The sequence below is a fragment of the Columba livia genome, chromosome Z, assembly GCF_036013475.1.
Source record: "Columba livia isolate bColLiv1 breed racing homer chromosome Z, bColLiv1.pat.W.v2, whole genome shotgun sequence".
Classification (NCBI taxonomy): domain Eukaryota; kingdom Metazoa; phylum Chordata; class Aves; order Columbiformes; family Columbidae; genus Columba; species Columba livia.
The window spans coordinates 48,678,209-48,701,070 of NC_088642.1; the positions used below are offsets into that span (position 1 = coordinate 48,678,209).

Here is a 22,862-nt window from a genome sequence, read left to right on the forward strand (position 1 = left end):
CATCTTTGCTGTTATTTCCCAAACTGCAGTAAAAAGAAAAAAACCATGAATGTAGTTTCTGGTGTCTCTCAACTTGGAAAGGAAGTGTTTCACAGTGACAAGTTTCTCCTTAGATGAAAATTGTCTTTTGGAGAATTTTTATCTAAAATCCTTTGTTTTACAGCTTGTTAGCTTTTTAAAGCTGTGTCCATCTATGGTTTATATCTGTTGTATATCTCTAGGCTTTCACTATGTCATACTGGGCCTGCAATTGATAGATGATGCCTTGCTGGCAGATCTGTTTTTATGTGTTAGTATCTTGTTTGTATACCACTCAGTAACAGAACTGTTATGAGAAGATAAAAATGCTTGTAAACAGCATACATAAATTTTCTTACTCTGGTAGTAGAGTATGATTGGTTGGACCAGCAAAGTATTCTGTGATAATAAGAAGTAGGAGAAACAGGTGTATATATAAAACATTCGAGTTTTCTTTATGCAGTTTTTGTGCACGGAAGTGTCATGTGTGTGTTTGTTTTGTTTATGAAGACATTTTTATTAGCAGTTCCTTGTTCAGCTCATCAAGATGAGTTTAGCCATTGTTCCTCCTTGTTCCTCCCCAAGCCCCCATTACTTCGTTACAGAGCTCTCTTCCACTGTTTAAAGGTGAAATAAGCACCCAGTACGTAATCCCTGTGATCATGCTTTCCTTGACAGCATTTAGTTTAATAGCATATTTTACCAAGAAAGCTTTAAAAAAACCCAACCTCTATTAAATCTTTAAAAGACTCTTTGTAAATAAGCTGTGTCTTCTTGAAGTGCGTCTTGAAGTTACTTTGAAACCTTTTTTCCACAGGTGAAACCGAAGCTTTGTTACACAATAGGCTGGACTGTTTTTTTTTCTTTAAAATATATAGCAAGGGCGAGATTTAGCGGCAGCATTTCTATGTTCTTCTCTTTCTACTTTGGTAACGGTATTGTTTTGACTGTTCTTCTAAACTTTAAAATGTGTTTCAGGAAGTTATGGTACTTGTAGATTATAACATTATAAAACATGGCAGGAACACACTGAAAAATTCCTTTTCTTTGCATAGGCAGAAAATGAGCATAAGAATGAAAACTGGATTTAGATAATCATTGTATATTTTCCTTAACTCTTAAAGTATTCGTTGTTCGCTCTCGAAAACAACATGAAGGTCATTCTTACAGCTGAAAAAAAGCTCTATTTTGGATGAGAGATTTGTCAGGGGAATTTCCAAATGTGAAAAACTCATACAGAATGTGATCTTGCTAGCAGCAGTAGTTGTACAATTCAGCCAAGTGTAAAGGTTAAGTAAAATGTCAGACATTTCAAGTTGAAATCTGACGCACCTTACAATGTATTGTCAGCATATTCTTTAGATTTCTTTACTTTAGTATCAATAGTAATAGGAATAAACGCGTTTGACAAATACTGAAAAAATTAAAGTGGCACCATTTGTGGTAGTGTCTGAGGTAGGACTTAAAAGCTTCTGCACATGTCATGTAATCTTTCTGCATGTAGGTGCTATTTGGTAGTACACCTTTAAAGAGGGACTTAGAAATAAAAATCTGCTTGTTTTGTATAACCTTATGCATCTTACCTGAGTAGTCCTATACCTCTCCATCCCATCTTTGTCCCTACCCTCACTAGTCTACTCTCATCTTCTCCTTTACTTTTTCCGTAAAGTCTCCCTAGTTCTTACATGTACTATTTTTTCGTATTACATAAGGACACCAGTTGAGGCCTCTTTCCTTTTTAAAGCTCAACTTTTAATCCTGTGACAAATGACTGACTGGGGAGAAGAAAAAGCAAAGTGAAATAGTTAGCCTTGAGGTTTTTTGTGTCAGATCTGTAATACTGTAAAGTTCAGAATTTAAATACTGGTAGGAGACGGTTTTGAGTAAGGTCCTGAATCACCATCCTACGCACTTCATCAATATTATTCATAAAAATTTATTTGCTGTGTAACTTCTTCTGTTTCCCTTTACAATTAAGAAAAACTATCTTTTAACTGAGGTCCGACAGTGACTGCTGAGCATTTAAGATTTGATACAGTAAAAAGCCTAAATTAGTTACTTTAAGAATATTTTTCTACTTTTTCTTGAATCATACGAAGTCTAGATAGCTTTATTTCCATTTTAGTATTTTGTAATGTTTATTTTATGCATTGTGTTAAATAAATGGCCTGAAGTAAAAAATTGCTAATAGTGTAGAAAACAGATGTTTGAACATCCGCTCTTTTATCAGTGTAATTAAACACAATATATAGGATGTTACTAGAGGGAGGTAAATTGGTTCTGCTTCTGTTAGAGAGAATTGTGGTTCTTACATTTTCCCTTTCTTAAATAAAAAGCTGATTTCCATCAAATGACTGATTTTTTTTCTCTGGTTTTATAATTAGTTGTAATGGTGATGATGTTGAGGCAAAATGTCATGCAATACGAACACTGCAAAAGCTCCATACATAGAACTAATGTTTTGTGAATGTTATTTACAGTCTCTCTGTAGAAACAGAATACTTTGCAAGTAGTGTCAACACAGCAGAAGATGATCTCCCTGTCATCAGAACTGTTCCCTGTGTCTACCTAAAGTATACAGTACTTACCTTTGTAGAGTGACCTACAGAACAGTCTGTGCTTTTCCCATTGTGTGCTATCCACAGAACCCCCACCAAAACCATATTAAAAATACAATTACTACTTCATACAGAAAAAAGAGGTATCCAGGGATATCCTTGATGTCCCATGGAACCGCAATTGTATAGAATGTTATTTGAAATGTCAGGTTCCATGTAAGAAGTTGACCACTTCTGACATTCTATTCATTTCTGTGTGCAGAGATGGCAGGACTTTTCTTTCTGACCTAAATTTGGAGATGGCTAGTTTACAAATCAAAATTAACAGTCAGACATTTGAGAAATTTCAGTATCGTAGGGAGCAGCACTGCACCCCCAATATACTGTGTCCAGTTAGCGTTAGTCCTTTGATGCTGCCGAGGAAGGAGGAAAGAAAACAAGGACAAAAGAAAGGCGCAGAAGCCAAGCTGCACATTAGAGAAGTGTAGGAGGAAAGAAAGAGTATTCTTGGTCTTGGAAGGCAAAGCATGGAAGGTCTGAGATTAGTTTAATATGACTATGGAGAAATCAAACCTTAGCAACAAACAGTGATTGAGTGTTTTGAGACCTTTGTCATGTATTGGGGAGTATAAAAACATTCTTCTTTATGTGAAGATTGAATTTTGGAGTACTGTTTTTGTTAAAATTCATTCTTACAACCTGAGCAATGTTACCAATTGTTTTCTTCATTCTCATAGGTATATAAGTACATTTGCTTTCATCAGTTTGAAAGTTGTTTTGTGAGGTTGATGGATTGCTCATTTTTGAATGACAGCCAGAAAAATGAAAAAAATGTTACAGTTTGCTTTCTTCCATCTTCCTTAAATCATGTAGATATAAGCCCTGTTCAGGTACTGTTTCAGTAAGCATGGGTTTACTATCACATTTGTATCCTTTCTGGACCATTTCTGTGCCACTGGTGACTAAGGAGGGAAGCTTTGAGAAGAAAGCAAACCTGGACTTTGCTTTTGCAATCTGATTTTCTAACCACATATAGAATAGTGTGACACTGAATAGAAACTACGGTTTAGGCAGACTGTGACAGTATGAATAGAATTCACAGTAGGTTTTGTAGCATACCTGTGAAGTTTGATATATTCACGTGGGGTACTCAAGTGAAACGGACAAGGAGAGAATAAAGTAAATGGAGAAAAGAGTGATGTAAAATGCTGCTAGGTAAAGAACCCTGTATTTTTCCAAAGCCAGTAAAAATTTAATATTATCTGTATACACATTTGCAACTAATCAGGTAAATGAGTTTTGTGCTCACTCATAAGGATCCATCAGAATTCATTTATGCCTTTGAAATTATTTTGACTTTGCACAAAGCTTCGAATTAATTTTAAAAGTTGTGGGAAGCCTAATGCGCTTTGTACAAGACCACCCTTTTTTACTTTGTAAAAGGCTGCCATTTTCATCCCTAAACATGTCCTGAAACCAGGACCTGGTGTCTATCTCAAGCTCTCTTGTCCACTCAAGATCATAATAAGAACTTCCAATTGCATACTTACGTGTAAAGTTTTGTATAAAATAATACTTTCAATTTCTCAGTTTTAAGCTTATGCAAAAACAAAAGGAAGACTAAGTAATAATAACTGATGTTTCTGGGGAAAGGTGGGGCATGAGGAAAATAAAAAATTGCTGGATATGGAAAATACAGTTGCATAACATGATCTTTCAAAAATTGCCTTACTGAAGCTTTTTTTGGAAATTAAAAAAGACGTGTTTCGAAAGGAAGTATTAGGCAAATGAAACTCAGTGTCTGCTGACTTGTCTTACCTCTTCTGGTGGACTAGGAGCTAAGAAGAAATCCTGTGCTTCAAAATTCTGGGCTCAGCATCTTCTGTGGTCAGCATCTCTGCATTTTAAGGTTCTCCACCTTCTTGTCTGATTACCTTTCCACATTCCTCTGTTAAGGAGGCTCATTTCTACTTCAGCTCATTGTTGGAGATTAATTATTGTCTCAATAGTGTCCTTTCTTCTTGTAGCTTCACTTATGCTCTCTATCTGGCAAACTAATACAAGTTTTTCTCTACTCTTCTTATCTCTGTGGTAACACAAGTGATAAGGAGAAAGAATTCCTTAGGGAGTGTTAGGAAAGGCAGAGAAAATAGACAGGTGAAAGTAAGAATCTGGTACAGAAAATTATTAACCTTAAAGAGTCAGTGATAAATGAGATGAAAATGTGTGAGCCAGTCAATCTGGGCTGGAAATTTGTTTTCTAATTTTTTTAGGTGTTGAGGGAAAAAAATCAGATTTTGTCTTTTAGTGACGGAATCAAGCAGAAATGTGTCATTACCAACTATCAGTGTGTGTATATGAAAAACATATCAGGGCAGTGGAAGACAGCAATATAAAAGGACTGAAGAAGATTATTCATACTCTATAGGCGATTTTGAAAGTCTTAATTGCTGTGCATCATTCCTGTCTCTCTGCATTGACAGCACAGGAAACACAGACTCCTTATTTTAGTTCTTGATTTGTCCCTAAATGAGATGTGTAAACAGGGTGATGAAAATTTTCCTTGTAGTGTTAAGAAGCTTGCTAATCTGCATAGTGATAGACACAATTTAATACAAGATGGTGAAGATGAGACGTTGGATGTGAGCGTATGTAGCTGATCACATTACATATCACTTGGTAGTTTTTAGTAGTTCTTTAGAAGTGATGATCAAATGTGTTTTTCAGTTGCAGAAGCTGAGATAAAAAGTATGTGTAGAAGACCTGCATGACTCTCACAGGTGAGAAAAGCAACATTCATACACAGGAATCAAGCAGCTCACAAGCCATTCTTTAAGTGGTTTTCAGTGACACAACTTTTGTGGTATATCCCCCCTCCCTAATTCTGCCCTTTATTTTTCACAAGTCTGCAGTTTCACAGAACCTAGCTATGCTACTGCCACAGTCCGTATGTATATTTGGGATGAAGTCTGTGGAAGACCTTAGATCTGTGCAAAGAGGTTGTGCAAAGGAGCAGAGACAGAAGGTGCAAGATTGATCAGGAGGTTACTGTCAGAGAAACAAACAAGATTTGATGTACAATCTTGAAGTTTTTAATAAATGAGAAAGAAATCAGATGCTAAAACTTCCTTGTTGATTCTCTTAAAGAAATGGTTTATTAAGAAGAAATAATCAGTATGGGTTTTAGAAACATATAAATGGATCTAGTTTTTTTGTTCCCCCCCGCCCCCCCCTTTTTTTTTTCCCCCCAGATACTCCCACAGCATTTTTGAAATTTGAATGAGGGTATGTCCTTCCAAAACTTAGTCATAAGTCTTTATGTCATTGTTTGATCACAATTTCCATTGACATCAGTGTTTGCCACAGTAAAGACTGCAAAAGCTCTGATCGTCATTTAGGATTTGTTTCAGTAGTAATGAATCCAAAGGGAATCTGGAGGAAAAGAGAAAACCCCCAAGTTTTGAGGCGGTTAAATGATCAGTATGTTTCTGTCTTCTAAATTCTAGACCTTTTGTGTAAGTCATTGCTCAAGTGACCCTTACTGCACATAGCACAGAGGGAAAAGTTGCAGATTAGTCATCGGCATGTGTTAGTAAGGACTTGTGTAAGCAAGGGTTGATGGGGTGAAATTAATGCATTGTATTAGTTATGTAATGTTCAAGTTGGCCTTATAAAAGAATGTTGTGGGATTTTTAGCAGTGCAAGAATAGTTTCCATGTAGCATTTCAGTTTACCTTCTGCACTTGGTTAGTGAATGAAAAGCAATTTATAGGAAGCAACAGGCTTTGGGAAGATGAAGATGAAATATCTTCTGCTGTGTATTATTATTAAGATTCCCCTCTTCAATATGTCTCCATCTCAATATAGATGTTACTGGGGGCGAAGAATTGGGAGTGGGGCTCTGGAACACCAGCTGGAGTGTATAAATGGGGGCTAGTATAGACGCAACAATGCTTGGTAAGTTCCTAAAAATTATGTCGACAGCTGTTGAGCTCATCCATACTCAGTGTGTTTTTTGAAGAGAAGCCAAGGAATTTTTAATCAAGGAAGATTACTGAGCAGATTACTGTGCGCTGAATATTTAAAAATAGACTTGCTTTTATTAGAAAAAACTCTTTGTTTAAGCCTGAAGTGTTACATTTTTCACTGAAAATGCAAAAGCTGTTTTGATTTAAAACAGTATTAAATTATTATGAATGAGATGGAAAGAGATAATGAGATGGAAAGAAGATAATATTTATTCTGTTTAATCAGAATGTTCTATAGGAAAGCATGAGTAATGTAAGTGCATTTTAACTTTAATGGATCTCACACTGTGGCATTTTTGGGGGACCAAGGATTTTGAGTGACCTGTTAGATTGGAAAATGTCTGATTTAAAGAAAATTCTCCATGGAATGTCTTTGTGTGAAGTTATTTTGGTAATCTGCTCTCATAGGACCAATTGCTAGTCTTTTCCCACCCTAATGAAACTAGGTCACTAGTTTTTGGCACTCATCCAAGTTGTGAGATTTATTTGGTGTTCAGGCACACTGTCTAGAAATAGTGATGCAATGTCAGCAAGGCCACTTTTCATTTCATGAACATAATTTCCAGTGCCCTGGAATTAATTTATTCACTGACCTGTTAATAACTGCAATCTGTCACTGGCTTACAGAGGCAGAGGAAGTGTCTGGAAATGGTCATGGTCACCCTACCAGGTGTTTCGTTACAGGATTTCTGTTGAATGTAACATATTTTGGTTTTCATCATGTAGAAGAGTCTGACTGTTAATGAAAACATGCCAGCAACTTAATCGAAAGGAAAGTACTTGTAATTAGTAAATATTGGAGAGAGAGAAATGATTTGAAGTGATTGTTTTATGTCACATTATACTGTAATACAGCTGAGAAACATTCTGCTTACCTTTGGAAAAAGTATGGGAATTCAGCATTTGTAGATTAAATATAATTGTTTGAAAAAACACATTAAGATACTAGTTATATGTGTTAAATAAAAGGAAAACTTGTAATTCAAATTCGCTAGTGTTCAGGTTTATTCTCACACGCCCCCCGCCCCTCAGTGTTTTTGGTTTATCTTTTGCCACAGGCATGGCAGGCAGTTGCTCAGGGCAGTAGCTTGCTCTGGGTAGCAAAATAGCTGTTAGCCCTTTTCTACTTTGCATGTGCCAGAGCCCTGGAGAGTTGAGCTTGCTGCTGCCATTGAGAGAGAAGAATTCAGGGGTCAGTTCTTACTGCAGTGTCACAGCTGGCTGTTCCTAGCAGTGCTGCTGCTGTTCCTAATATTTCTCTTTCTACTGTAGAACTAGCTCTAAAGGGATCCCTCCCCTGTTCTGCATCCTTGCTCTGAGCCTTTTACCTTACTTTAGATCTGGATGTTTCTTCTTTTCCTCATTTACTATTACCCATGGTACAAGCTGCACAGCATCCTGGCCCTTAATCCACTGTCTAGAAAAATTACATTTGGCCTGTAGCAGTCAGCTGGCTCTGTTTGCAGTATCAGGTACCATCATCACATGTAATAAATCCTACTCTTGTGTGTGTGTATGGGAAAAGGCTTTTCTGGACTTGTACAAAACTGATCTTTGAGCACGGATTAAAGCTGAATAACGAGAAAGAGGGGTTTGTTCTGTTTGGTGGTTTGGGGGTTTTTTGGAGGTCTAATTTAATACAGTTCAGGAGCTTCTGAGTTAGGGTACTTCATGTGGTAGTTGAGCTGACCTACGGTCACTGCCATTGCAATTGTGGAAAGAATTGCCACTTTTTTTGCTCTCAGGTTTCATGATCGGTAGTGTTTTCCTTGGAGCTTTAGTTTAAAAAGATAACTTCTGTCCTGGACTTCCATGGCTGAGCAATGGTATTTGAAAACATGTCCTTTCTTTGTAATGGTTCAGAAAGTCCCTGTAAGTGAATGGCTACGTTTATTTCTAATCTGATTTTTTTGTAGTCTTGCTCAAATGCTTTCCAGTATTTGAGGGTGGAATATTTTTTGAAAATTGCAGCTTCATATGCTGTATCTGAACTCCTTAAAGGGGCCAAAAACTATTTTGAGTTGAGTTGTGATGTCCATAGAAGTACCATCCTTTACTTCTTTAGTGCTACAAGAGAATTTATGAAATTCAATTCTGAGTCTTGTTATTGTTTTAAAATATAGTAGGAAAATGCATTTTTTAATTAAAAATGACAAAATAGGACAGAAAATAGCACCTTTCTCATTGACTTTTGCTAAACCCAGTATTTTCTACTTGTATAAAGGGCAGTAGCTACTGCATACTCCTCTGTTCAGTGATATTTATCTTATGAGACTGTTAGCTATATAATTCTCCTGCATGCCACAAGAAAAGGTCTGGCTGCTTTGTATAATATCCAGTCTTTCAGTGTATGGAATACTAGCAAATTTTGGTGACTTGGCTCATTGCATCTTTTGATGTCTCCTTTGTTTTCAAATTCTTTCAAGTGACACAGTAAATTAAGCTGTTCGTTGTTCACTGCATCTGCTGACTGTCCCCCAAAGTCTTTGTAACAAAAAAAAGAGAATAAAAACAAAGTAAATTCCTGGTGAGTAATTTTCTAATATGTGATAGAACATAAAACCAAAACTGGGGATGAACAATGTAGAATGACATTCTGATCTAGTAAATTACATAGAAGCAGAACATACTTGGTTTTTCATGCCAGGCAAACCAAATGAAAATGATTTGGTTACATCTTCCAGTGTTTTGGACACAAGTGTTTTAACATGTGGACACAAGTGTTTTAAACATGTGTGTTGGACACAAGTGTTTTAAACACAAGTGTTTAAAACATGCTATTCAAGTCTTTTTAGTTGTATTCATTTCTAAATTACTTATAAGGAAATGTCATTATTATTTTATATGTTATTATACTATTGTTAGTAAACAGTGTGATCATGACTCAGATAGTTGTTTTTCGTTAGTTTCTTTTGGTCCTGTTTTTCTGTTTCAGCAGGAAAGAAATATTTTAATATTTGTTTGCCTTCTAAACTCATAGATGTTCTGAAACATGGAAACTGACATGTTTGAAAAACCTCTCACCCTGAATCACTAGCTCACTTGTATTGTAGGAAGTGTAAAAGAGAGCTGTTTTATCATCTGAAGAGTCATGTGAATGTTGTTCTTGAAAATTTCAGTGTTCTAGAAGCCCACTATTTTTTGGCATTAGTGTGGCAGGTATTTTTTTCATTTTGCTGAGCTTCATATCTGCTTTATTGGCTACTCCAAAAGAGTTTCTAAGACACTTTTGTGAAAGATTTGCACTTGCAAGCACATAAGCTAAGTGCAGTTTTCCTCTTCTGTCATTAAGTCACTTTTCCCCTTCCTTTTATTGCAGAATGTTGTTTGGGAAATACCTCTCCTGGCTCTCTGTTTTCTTGTAGAGGGTCGGTAGGTGATACTTCTCCCAGCAGAGCTAGAGTAAAAGTAGGTCTTGTAAAAAGTAGGTGAATGACAACCAATTAAAAATCTTGATATTGTTCATAGCTTTAAGCATTTTATGTGTGCAATTTTCACTGTACACTGTAGGTCTTTATAAGCCTCACCTCCAAAATCATCAAGCCATTCTCAGGTGTCTTACTCTTAAATACAGCTAAAATTTCAGTGAATTTACATGTCTGCTAAACAGAAGGAAAAATTAAAATATGTCAGGTCACTTCTTCTACCTGAGTCAGACGAAAAATTTTCTTTTTAAATTTGTCTTACAGTACAGACTTGCCCATCATTTTTCTTGTAGTGGGAGCCTCAGTGCAGCCATAAATGTGGGAAAAGTTGTTGTGCTCTTAGGAAAGATCAGTGAAGGGGAGGTGCTTTAATTAGAAAGCTGGTATTTTCTGTACATTTTATACCATCCTCTTTCCAGAAGGCTCTTAGAGCCACACCTGGATTCACACATAGGCAAGCTTACACTCCAGCTTCTCTCCGAGTGCTGTGTGAACTGGTAGTGCAATTCTGAATTCAGACATAGAGGCACTATGTATTTGTCATCAAAGCAGGGGCACGGAGTAGCACAAGAACACAGTTGGTTTTGAGTGTTTCTTGAAGAAGAAGCCAGCCTTCCTCTTCATGCAGTTCCTAGAAGGCTGTTCTTGCAAGCAGAAGACAGGGTTCAGGTCCCTAAACGTGGTGTCCTGTGCCCTGCAACGTCTGGCTGGGACTCTGGTTACTTCTGTGTTCTCGCTGTCCGTGGAGGAGTTGCAGATACACCCTGATACCCACAATGCTTTTGATACCTAGCTGTAGTAGGTTGAATCCCATGCATAATGTCGGTGTTACAAGGCTTCAAGCACAGAAGATTTAAGGGCAATTTTTTTGTAAAATACAGAACATAAGAGCATAGAAGTTGTTACTGGTTTTATGTTCTTTCAGACAGATCTGCCTTTTTTTTTTCCTTTGGTTGTCCTGTTGTTGTTTTGAACCAGTAGTTTGTTTTTTTTTACTTAGGAGGGACAGACAATTTACAATTCTGTGCTGTCATTTGTTCTGGTAACAAACTCAAGCAGATGTAGCAAGTGTGGACAAATATAGGAAATTATTTATGTAGTCATTTCTGTAGCCAAAGCCAAAACTTTACAGACTGTCCTAACAGTATGAAACACTGTAATGCTACTGAAATGTACAGAGGTACAACATAGCTCTGTACATAGCCTTTGTAAATATGGCAAAAAACAAAAAAAAGAGATAAAAAGTATGCTTTAGAAATAAAATTTAGTAAGTGTAAGTTGTATGGGCTTAGCCTGTAATTCCTGTTAAATTTTGATATATCACAACTTACATAGAAGATCAGCACAACTCTTGTAAGTCATAAGATCTGAATAAATGTTCATATGTTTATTATTTTGAGTATAAACTTTGCTTTCCAGTTCAGTCTTCATTTTACACACACACACACGCAAAAAAAAGTGAAAGAAAAAAGTTGATATAGAATTGACTGCTGTCAATATGGAAGAGAAATGTCAGTATGGAAGAGAAATTTGAAGACCAAATGTTCTTTGCTATAATAATTCTCCCTGAAAAGTAGCTGGTAACTATTGATCTTTTATAGAAATTCCTGAAATTTGACAGTTGATTCATGTACTAATTGCCATGAGTTGACAATAAGAAGGCAATGTATAGCCTGTACATTAAATTTATTTCAAGTGAAGGAATTAATAGACAGTTTTGACACAGATGTATTGGGCTGTCAGTTCTATGGGACTAAACCCATAGCAGTGAAAGATTTGTCACTGCTTCTCCAAGATTTGATATTAGGAGCAGAAATAGAATGACTGAATTATTACATTTTAGTTGTTCATATGGATGCTATGCCTAGCTGGCTTTATAAATACTGCCAGTGATCAAATGTCTTCATACTGAACGCTTAGGAGTGCCAGCTATCTTTCTGGATATCACCTCTTCAGCAGAGTATGAGGTCACCCAGAGCATAGCACTGTGACCATAACAAACTTTACCTTCTTCAATCTTGAATTGAGAAATAGAGAGGAATAGAATAAAACTAGGAGTACAAAAATAATAGTAGAGGCAGCATTGGAAGCAACTATTGTTGTTCTTGCTCATTGTTCATAAGGAGAAAAATAAGCCCCTGTGAATTAAGAAGCACTTACTGTAGTCTTAGAAGTGACGAAGGTCCCAGTAGCGGAAAAGGCTGATACGTTGTCTATTCTGAGCTTATCACACTTCTCCATTTTAATGTGAGTTAAAACTCAAATTCTTTCCACATTCTGTAGAAGGTGTGTTCTAATTTAGAGTATGGAGTGTAACATATTGTAACTACAGATTTTCTCTTGAACTTCCTGCAATACATATGTAATGTCTCTAGGCAAGATTGTTTTCTTTTGTTCCTGGTGATGTGACTCTACTTCTCTTTGGCCCTCACTGTGACTTTATCCTTACAATACTTTTCTTAATGGAAACCTAAATTTACAGTGTCTGTAAAGACAACATTTTCTATGTTTTTCTCCTCCTAGAGAAGAGGTGATTATAAATAAGGAACCAATGACAGTCACAAAAAATTCTCTATTCTTTCCTTTTTAAAAAAACAACCCTAATGCTCCATGCACCTGCCCTCCAAAAATCCCAGAATATCTTCCCACAGGAAAACACATATTTGTTTAAAAACAAGAGGAAAGCAAGCAAGCAAGATCATTAAAAGTTATGTTTTGCAGTTGAAGATCCATTTCTCTTTCTGTTGGGCAGAATAAAATAGTTGTTAGACTTCTATCTGTTCCAAGTTTTGTTGATTGACATACATTTTAGGAGGTTTGTGAGATGTCCATTCACTCATCCTGTCATCCAGGAGCCAGCTCCTGCATAAGAAAAATCTGGTCTTCAAAACTCCTTGATCTGGACATGGTCCTGGAGAATCTTTTCTAGGTGACCCTTCTTGAGCAGGGATGTTGGATAAGATTATCTCCAGAGGTGCCTTCCAATTTCAAACATTCAGTGATTCTGTGATTTTGGCAGTTGGATGAAGTATAATAAGACAGGGAAAACATGTTTGTTTGTTTGTTTGCTTCTCAGGGTAAAGTGAGATTGCGTGTTGTAAGCTCAAGTACTAGCACAACATAAAGAAACATATTAAATGTGTATCTGAGTCTAACTCTGGTTTCATTTTTTTTCCTTCCCCCTGCATAGAAAAAGGAAGTAGCTCTTTCAAAGTAGACCAAAAAAATGACAGCTGGTTGCATATGATGGGTCAATGGAAAATCGTTTCTGAAAACACAGTAGAACAAGGTATTATTGCAGTCTCATGCTATTTTTTGAATTGGTTATCTTTTTCAGTCTCTTGTTTCCTGATTTTATAGGACTTCAGGTTATCACCTCTGGCAAAGCCTCTACTTCGCAGGTTTCATTACATGGATGAGTTGTAGTTTATTCTTTTAAAGAAAGGTGGTTTAATCTTTTAAACAAGAGTGCTTTATGATTGCTACCTTCTTTCCTCTTTGTGTGGTGTGGATAGTCACTTTCATATTCTTTTATTGATGGTAGTAGGTTTGGTTCAAAACTTTAGTTGTACTACTTAACCAAATGTAAGGTGTGTGAGGTAAGTGCACAGTTAGTGTCTTGGTACCAAAAGGGGGTTTGCCTTAGGCTGTCACATCAGTAAACCAACTTGACTAGCAGAAAGGAAAGTGGTGCTATCGTTACAAATAAGTGTAGAATAATAGTGAAATGATAGTACTGCCATAGTTGAGGTTGACATTAATTTGCCTGCTCAGTTGCAGATTTTTTCTGTGCTCTACAAGCAAAATGTGTTCTGAGATTATCTTAAAAGTGGCTGTTTCTTATTGAAAACAGGATTATTGTGAACAGTCACATTTAGGGAGCAAGAGATTTGCAAGGTACCGTGCTTCTGTAATTTCCGGGGCAAAGCTGAGATGATATTGATTTTACTTTCTGATACTTCCCTACTTTTAGAGATTTTAGTAGGCGAACATAGTATCTTTGAAGGATTTCAGCCACAAGAAGTCAGCTTTAGCAAAGTATAGTGACAGTTATTTTACAAAATAATTACAGGTTATGAAAAGTGCATTGTATTGTTAAAGAATGTGAATATTTTTTTCTGCATAAAAGGTGTTATTGTTTTATTTTCAATCTTCAGATAAGCATGAAGTGTAGTGTAAGGGTATTTTTGCCTATTTTGCAAATATATAAAATAACTCCAGACTAATCTGCACTATTGCAGAAGTAGAATATTGGGACATAAACTATCCACAGTGTAGCTCATTGATTTTGGGTGTCTGATTAAAGTAAATTACATCAATCACTGGGGTGGCAATGTAGAAATATGGAAGTGGTGTAATAGTAGTAATCATTTCCATAATGAAAAAGTCAGCTTTAAGAATGTGTGTAGGAGGAAAATGTTTTCCAAGAACTAACTACGTTTGAATATAATTTCTTCTAAATAGAACACACCTCCATATGACTGATATTTTCATTTTTAGTAATCACTGACATTCGTTGTCGGAAGATACTTATGATTCTGTCTTTTGAACATTGGCCTGCTAGGAATTATTTCTTTACACAAAAACATTAAAAATAATATGCTGTATTCAGCTCTTCATTATATCCTATGATGAGTCAAATATTCAGAGCACTTGCTTGTCAGTTATTTTCATGGTCTGGCAATTATCTCTACGTCATCTATCACTGTGATCTAGTACATTCTTTTAATGATGGGTAGGGCTGGTTTGTGCATTACCTCCCAAACAAGTATGTGCCTGATTTAATATAGCTAAGTCAAAAAGCAAAACCTTAAAATCTACTGCTTTTAAACACAAATCAGAAGTAAGCAAGGTACTCATTTCTACAAAGTAATTTTCTTAAGGTGTTAAAAAGATTTTTTAAAATGACTTGATTTATTGTATTAAAGACTTGGGATAATTTAGAAAATATGCACACCTTTTTACTTAAGTAAGTCGATCTTTACAACGTATGGTTAAGGAAAAGCCAGATTGACTCAATAATGCATCACATTCTCCTCTGTTTATCTTTTGTGAGGAAGTAAGATGTTGAATATGAAACTAGGTAGAATCTGTCTTGATACAGTTGGTAAATTTAATGTAGTATTGTTTCAAGGGCTATTTTGTAATGCCCTGCCATCGTACCTCTAGTTTAATGGCACAGAAACAGAAAGTAACCAACAAAATAGTACATCAGTTTGAAAATCCTACACCTTGGGGAAAATACAGAAGCTTGTTAGAAGTCCTCTGCTTATTTCCATTATTATAGCTCAAATTAATGTTTGCAATATTAAAAAATAGATAACAGAAGTGTACTTTTAGTCCATTACTTTGTCTTCTTAGAAAGCGGACCTCTTAAGCTTCGTTATCAATTGTCAATACAACTTTGCAGATAAGATAATCAAGCATAAATATAAATAATATAAAGTCCATATTGTTTATCTGTGCTTGGTATCACTGAAATTTTGATTGCTTAAACTTGGCCTGTGATGGAAGCAATATGAATGACTCCAAATAATTAGAATGGAATTTCACACAACTCAGAACTCTGTTGTTTACCTGGAACTGAGATTTCAATGAACTATGTAACCTAAGTTGGATTTGTAGAAGCCTATACCATAGTTACTGTGGATATTTTAATGAATCCAACAAAATTGAGCCTTAGGAGATAACTTAATAAAGAAAGCACATAGTATTATGGTGAATCCAAATAATTTTAACCGCTTGATACTGATGTCTACTGTAACTTCAACTGTTTCCTAACTTAGTGTCATGCCCTAAGATGCATCGCTGTTGCTTACTACGCTTGCTCTTTTGAATTACTGTAAGTAGAGATGATAAACATTAGTTCAGTGAATGCACAGTGAAAGCATAAGAGAGAGAGAATTACTTGAACTCTATATTGTTTTGTGCAGAAAAGAAAATGTAACATATTGTGATTTGGTTAGAGATAATAATCACTTTGAAGGACAGATAATTGGAGTATATTGCAAAATCTTGGAAATTTTTCTTTGATATGTGAAAGTTTAAATTTCTAATGCCTCGATAAAATTAGATCTTGCTACTCCCTTGGATTTGGTATTCTGCAACAGCTTATCTAATATTCTAAGTGAGGAAAAAGGATGGGGTTAAAGGGATTGGTACTGTGCCCAAAGCATTTTAATTAATTACAAATGTAAGAATTAACACTTTACAATAACTTTTATTTCCAGCTTGTGCAGACTGTTTTATATGTGTGCATGCATGCATACACTCATGTTTTTGGGTGAATGGTAATTCCATGGGTGCTTTAAGAGTGATTTTGTTTTTCTATTTTATTTTTAACGTGTATTTTTCTGGATGAATTTTTTATTTTAGAAACATTTTGTGAAGCTGCATTTTGAAAAATCTAGAAGCTGATGACACCAAAATTCTTACTAAGTGTTTTGGAAAACAGTAAATTACATGAAGTATCTAGTTGCTAAGAAATAAAGTATAATTTAGTCAAAAAAAGATCTGTAGCCACCAAAACCGGCTTCTATTGATGAGGAAGTTGAAATAATGATTTTTTTTTTTTTTTAATTCTTGACAATCAAACTTTCTAAAAGATTAGCAAAGTGTCTATGTTTTGTCTGGTGCTGAGTGATATTTGTGTTTCTTTAAATGTTTACCTGTTAGAATTTCAAAACAAAAATAGATGCAAAAATGTTACTGATGCTTGTTAAATATCCTTCTTTATCTTTTTTCTTTTTCCTTTTTTAGGACTACCAATTACAGTAGAAGTGTTTGCTTTCGTTGCATGCAGGATGTTAGTAATGGTATTTCCCATTGGTATGACATGCAAGTTGATAGTTTACATTTGAGCTATAGTAAATGTCCATGCTGCTGATCACTACTCTAAGCCAGTGGTGTTACTGTTACACACTAACTTCAGGACTGAGAAGTTTTATGCAGTGTTTGAGGATATGAGGGAGAGACAGTTGACTCGTCTCAACAAATTCACCACAGTTTGCTTAAAACAGTTATCACACTGAAAAGAGAAAACGTGTATTCTTGAAGACCATAATCGAGGAAGCTCAGAGGGATTTATAGTCATCTCAGAAACAACAGAAAGTGTTTTCTCACTTTCCAGAAAATCTAGCAAGTGAAACCGTGTTTATTGAAATGGAGGAGCTGAAAAATGACTGTAAATCTTCTGAATAATGAAACATTTTCAGTATTGTGGTAATCAGTGGAACATAGCTGATGTTGATTACTTCAGGCCAAGTTTCTTTTTATCTTTGCATTCAAAAAAAGGCAAAGGTCTTTTAGTGACTGTAGCAGATCAAGAAGTGAAATAACAAACTATAGCTCATAAGAGAAACCTCCTATAATAGTGAGATGGTTTTCATCATTGTATGTCCTAAATCAGTATGAAGATGCGATTAATTACCCTGCCGGGATGTCCTTTCAGGTACATTTGGTTTTGTTCATATGGGCTTATTAACCCAGAAATAAAGAACTGTAGGAAAGATCAAGAAAAAAGCACCATGGACATGGGTTGTGCTGGATTGCTTGCAAATGTCAAGCCTTAGAAAATTACAGAATCACAGAATGGTTGGGGTTGGAAGGGACCTCTGGAGATTATCTAATCCAACCCACCTGCTAAAGCAGGTTCACCTAGGGGACACAGGAATGTGTCCAGGCGGGTTTTGAATATCTCCACAGAAGGAGACTCCACAATCTTTCTGGGCAGCCTGTTCCAGTGCTCCATCACCCTCAAAGTAAAGCAGCTTCTCCTCATATTCAGATGGAACCTCCTATGCTTCAGTCTGTGCCCATCGCCCCTCATCCTTTCATTTAGCACCACTGACAGGAGTCTGGTCCCATCCCAACCCACCCTTGGGATATCTATAAACATTGATGAGATTCCCCTCTCAGCCTTCTCCAGGCTGAACAGACCCAGCTCCCTCAGTCTCTCCTCATAAGAAAGGTGCTCCAGACCCCATATCATCTTCATAGCCCACCACTGGACTCCTTCCAGTAATTCCTTGTCCTTCTTAAACTGGGGAGCCCAGAACTGGGCACAGTTCTCCAGGTGCGGCCTCACCAGGGCAGAGTAGAGGGAGAGGATAACCTCCCTCGATCTGATGGTCACACTCTTCTTAATGCACCTCAGGATACCACTGGCTGCCTTCGCCACAAGGACACGTTGTTAACTCATGGTGAATGTGTTGTGGACCAGAACTCTCTGCAGTGCTGCTTTCCAGCAGGTCCACCCCTAACCTGTACTGGCGCCTTGGGTTGTTCCTCCCCAGGTGCCGGACCCTACACTTGCCCTTGTTGAATTTCATCAGGTTCTTCTCTGCCCAGTCCTCCAGCCTGTTCAGGTCTCACTGAATGACAGCACACCCTTTTGGTGTGTCAGCCCTTCCTCCCAGTATGGTATCATCAGCAAAGTTGCTGAGGGTGCACTTAGTCTCTTCATCCAGGTCATTGATGAACAGGTTGAACAGGACTGGACCTAATACCGACCCCTGAGGAACCCCACTAGCTACATGGCTCCAACCAGACTGCACCATTGATCACAACCCTTTGAGCTATGCCATCCAGCCAGTTCTTGATCCACCTCACTGTGCATTCATCCAACTCACACCCCCTGAACTTGCCTATGAGGATATTGTGAGACAAGGTGTCAAAAGCTTTGTTGAACTCAAGGTAGACAACATCCACTGCTCTCCCATCATCTACCCAGCCAGTCATACCATCATAGAAGGCTATCAGGTTGGTCAAATGTGATTTCCCCTAGGTGAATCCATCCTGACTACTTCTTTTAACCTTCTTTACCTCCACATGCTTGGAGATGACATTCAGAAAAAGTTGTTCTATCACCTTTCCAGGGATGGAGGTGAGGCTGATGGGCCTGTAGTTTCCTGGGTTGTCCTTGCCATTTTGAAGACTGAGTGGCACTGGTTTTCTTCCAGTCTTTGGGCACCTCTCCTGTTCTCCACGACCTTTCAAAGATGATGGAGAGCAGCTTAACAATAACATCTGCCAACTCTCTCAGCACTCATGGGTGCATCCCATTGGTGTCCATGGATTTGTGGATGTCCGGTTTCCCTAAATGATCTCTAGCCGGATCCTCCTTGACCAAGGGAAAGCGTTCCTTTTTCCAGACTTTCTCTCCTACCTCTGGGGTCTGGGATTCCTGAGGACCAGCCTTAGCAGTAAAGATGGAAGTGAAGAAGGCATTCAGTAACTCCGCCTTCTCTGTGTCATCCCTCACCAGGGCACACTCCTCATTCAGCAGTTGACTTATGCTTTCCCTGATCTTCCTTTTGCTGTTGATGTACTTGAAGAAGCCCTTCTTGTTGTCCTTGACATCCCTGGCCAGATTTAATTCCAAGTGGAACCTGGCCTTCCTCACTTCATCCCTGCATACATACAGCCTCCTTGTATTCCTCCCAGGTGTTCTGTCCCTTTTTCCACATTACATAAACATCCTTCTTCAACCTGAGTTTTGACAGGAGCTCCTTACTCATCCATGCTGGCCTCTTACTCCCTTTACTTGGTTTCTTCCTCGTAGGGATTCATCAGTCTTGAGTGTGGAGGAAGTGATGTTTGAATATTAGCCAGCTCTCTTGGACCTCCCTGCCTTCTAGAGCCCTAACCCATGGGACTCTTCCAGTCAGGACCTTGAAGAGGCCAAAGTTTGCCCTGCTGAAGTCCATGGTTTTAGTCCTACTTATTGTCCTGCTTCCTCCACACAGGATCCTGAACTCCACCATCTCATGGTCACTGCAGCTGAGGCCGTCCTCAGCCCTCACGTCTCCAGCCAGTTCTTCTTGGTTTGTTAGGACATAGTCCAGCAGCACGCCTCTCCTTGTTGACTCCTCCACCAACTGTGTCAAGAAATTGTCATCACTGCTCTGTAGGAGCCTCCTGGACTGTGTGTTTCTAGCTGTGTTGTCTTCCCAGCACATGTCAGGGTGATTGAAGTCTCCCATGAGAACCAGGACATGTCATTGTGAGGCTACTTCCAGCTTTCCATAGAAAGTCTCATTAACTTCTCCCTCCTGATCAGGTGGCCTGTAGTAAACACGCATGACATGGTTCCCCTTGCTGGCTTGTCCCTTAATTTTTACCCATAAGGACTCGACTCATTCATTGTGCCCTGCTAGGGAGAATTCAACACATTTGAGTTGGTTTCTCACAGAAAAGTGCAACCTTGCTTTGCTGGCCTGTCTTTCCTAAAAAATATATGGCCACCTTTGACAACGTTCCAGTCACGTAAGCTGTCCCACCACACCTCCGTAATAGCAATGAGATCGTGGCCCTGTGACCACAAATAGATCCCTAATTCTTCCTGTTTATTCCCCATGCTATGTGCGTTGGTGTACAGACACTTCAGAGAAATAATCGAGCCTGTGGATTTCTTATGAGGGGTTCTGAATGATCCAGTGCAGCCATATGTACTCTTGAGGTGGTTTGCCTTCTGCTTCTCATCTTGGGAGGCAGCTAAGGAATATTTATCACTGCTCTGGTTGGCATGGCTTATTCCTCAGTTGGACATGATTGTGTGACCATCACCACTTCGGACCCAACACCCCAAGCTCATCAGTTTAAAGCCTTTTTCACCTCATTCCTCTGTGCTTGGTGTCTCATCCCACAGCTTGTCACGGGCGAGTCTGATATCATCGCCTTCCCCCGTCGTATCTAGTTTAAGTCTCTGTCAATGAGCCCTGCTAGCTTGTGTTTATAGACCCTTTCCCCTGTGAGAAAGGTGAACTCCATCCAGTGCCAGCAAACCCGGTGCCATGTAGGCCATCCCATTATCAAAAAAGCAAAAATTGTGGTGGTGACAGCAGACACGGAGCCATGTATTAATAGAGTGCACCTGTCTACTTCTTCTTATGTCACTGCCTGGAACTGGAAGGAGAGATGAGAAAATAACCTGTACACATGATTCCCTTACCAGCCTTCCAAAGGCCCTGAAGTCTCTTTTGATTGCCCTTGGACTATGGCTCATGACCTTATTGCCACCCACATGGAGGACCAGTACAGGTAGTAGTCCAAAGGTTGTACCAGTCTAGGGAGTTTCCTGAAAAGTAAATCCCTGAGAATGATTAACTGTTATTATAATACAAATAATTAAGAATTAGAGATAAGATAGATAGATAGATAAATAGATATATAAGAGATATATAAATCAGAAAATATAGTTGTTAAAATACTTTAAATGTTGCAATTAGGTTTGCGTTCGCTTATATACGACATTACTCAACCATGGCATGAGTTTTGTCTGCAGAAGAGGCTAGACTATGTCATCAGAAGCCATGTGCACACAAATGTGAAGAGACAAATGTGAAAGGAACCTTTTATCTTTTGGGTTTGGTGTCTCCGTGTAGGATCCAGCATTTCCAGCAGCCTTCCATCTAGTCCAGGGGTTACACACAGCAATGTATAATTTTTAGCTTGTGAGGGATGACATGTTAATTTTGAACACCTCACACTCCTTAGGATGACAAGAAACACTTTAAAGACGAAGGAGGGTAGAAATAGCCAAATTGGTTTTGTTTTGCACTGTGAAATGTAGAATTTAAACAGAAACTCAGAGGTAAAATGACTGTGGCTGGAAAACAGCTTAATTAATAAATAAACAGTGAAATGACAATGTATCATACCAGTATAATATATCAAAATAGCACATCTTTTAGGAAACTGCTTCAGCACTTATGTGTACAAATAAGGTGGTAATTTCAGGATTTCTGGTTAGCTTTCTGCTGAATACCTTTTGTGTTAGAGCACTTCTTCTCTGGCCCTAATGTTCCTTTGTATGTCAAGTCTTCTCGCCAGCTAAGGATTTGTATCATACTTTAATCCTTATTTTATGGGGGAGTTCATGTGGAATCATTTGTCAGATGTTTAGAAATTGTCTATTACATGAATCACATTGTCTCAGTGGAAGAAAAATGGTTGAACTATGGTCCACGTCAGCCTCTTGTTTTATAGTCATATGAATCAGTGTTGGAGTGTTATATGATGAAGCTAGTGCAGTAGAATTAGGCTGTTATATATTAGAAAAAAGTTACGTGTTTGTACCTGGAGAAGAGGAGGCTCTGTGGAGACCTTATTGCAGCTTCTCACTACTTAAAAGGGCCCTATAAGAAAGATGAGGACACACATTTTAGCAGGCACTTTTGCAACAGGACAAGGGGTAATGGTTTTAAACTAAAAGAGGGGAGACATGAGGAAGAAATTTTTTACAATAAGGGTGGCGAAACACTGGCCCAGGTTCCCCAGAGAGGTGGTAGATGCCCCATCCCTGGAAACATTCAAGACCAGGCTGGCCAGGGCTCTGAGCAGCCTGATCCAGTTGAAGATGTCTCTGCTCATGGCGGGGGTTGGTCTAGATGAACCACCCCAGCCCAAACTGTTCTATAATTCCATGATTCTGCCTGGACAATTGGTCTGCAATGATGGAATGGAAGGCAGTTTGTTAATTTGCCATTTACTTTAAAGTTCATTAGCTCGATTTGTATGTGATTTTCAAAACATGTGCTAACACCCCAAACTCAAATTATTTTGTCCTACTTTATCTCTGTAGTATTTAAAGAAGTGATTTCAAGGAAGTTTTCAATTATTTTTGAATTTTTGAATAAGACAGGTTTTCTTCTGTAACTGAAAAGCTAGCACACTAAGAATAGAACTGAGTACTTGAGAAGATTTGCTAGAATCTGTAATAACAAAATGATCCTTTTAAAAACATTTGATGTCATTCATTTCTACTGTTGTAGCACGTAAATACTCTGGTAAGGACAAGAAGCCTGGTGTTGGAGGCAAGGTGCAAATAGGAG

General features: G+C 37.8%; 1 protein-coding gene across 4 annotated transcripts in view; it reads left to right on the forward strand.

Annotated features, from left to right (window-relative positions):
* The window catches only part of AUH (AU RNA binding methylglutaconyl-CoA hydratase), a 109,614-nt gene that overhangs the window by 51,955 nt on the left and 34,797 nt on the right, over window positions 1-22,862 (forward strand). Inside the window, exons 7-8 of one of the 4 annotated variants that reach the window (XR_010468912.1) lie at window positions 5,304-5,356; window positions 6,444-6,533. The exons of 2 other annotated variants lie outside the window; for them this stretch is intronic. Coding sequence is in view for 1 of the 2 variants with exons in the window: in XM_065045742.1 (XP_064901814.1) it covers window positions 5,304-5,347 (44 nt within the window). In the remaining variant the exon portion in view is untranslated. The remainder of the gene's footprint in view (window positions 1-5,303; window positions 5,357-6,443; window positions 6,534-22,862) is intronic. One more of the 4 variants, XM_065045742.1, reaches the window with a different exon arrangement.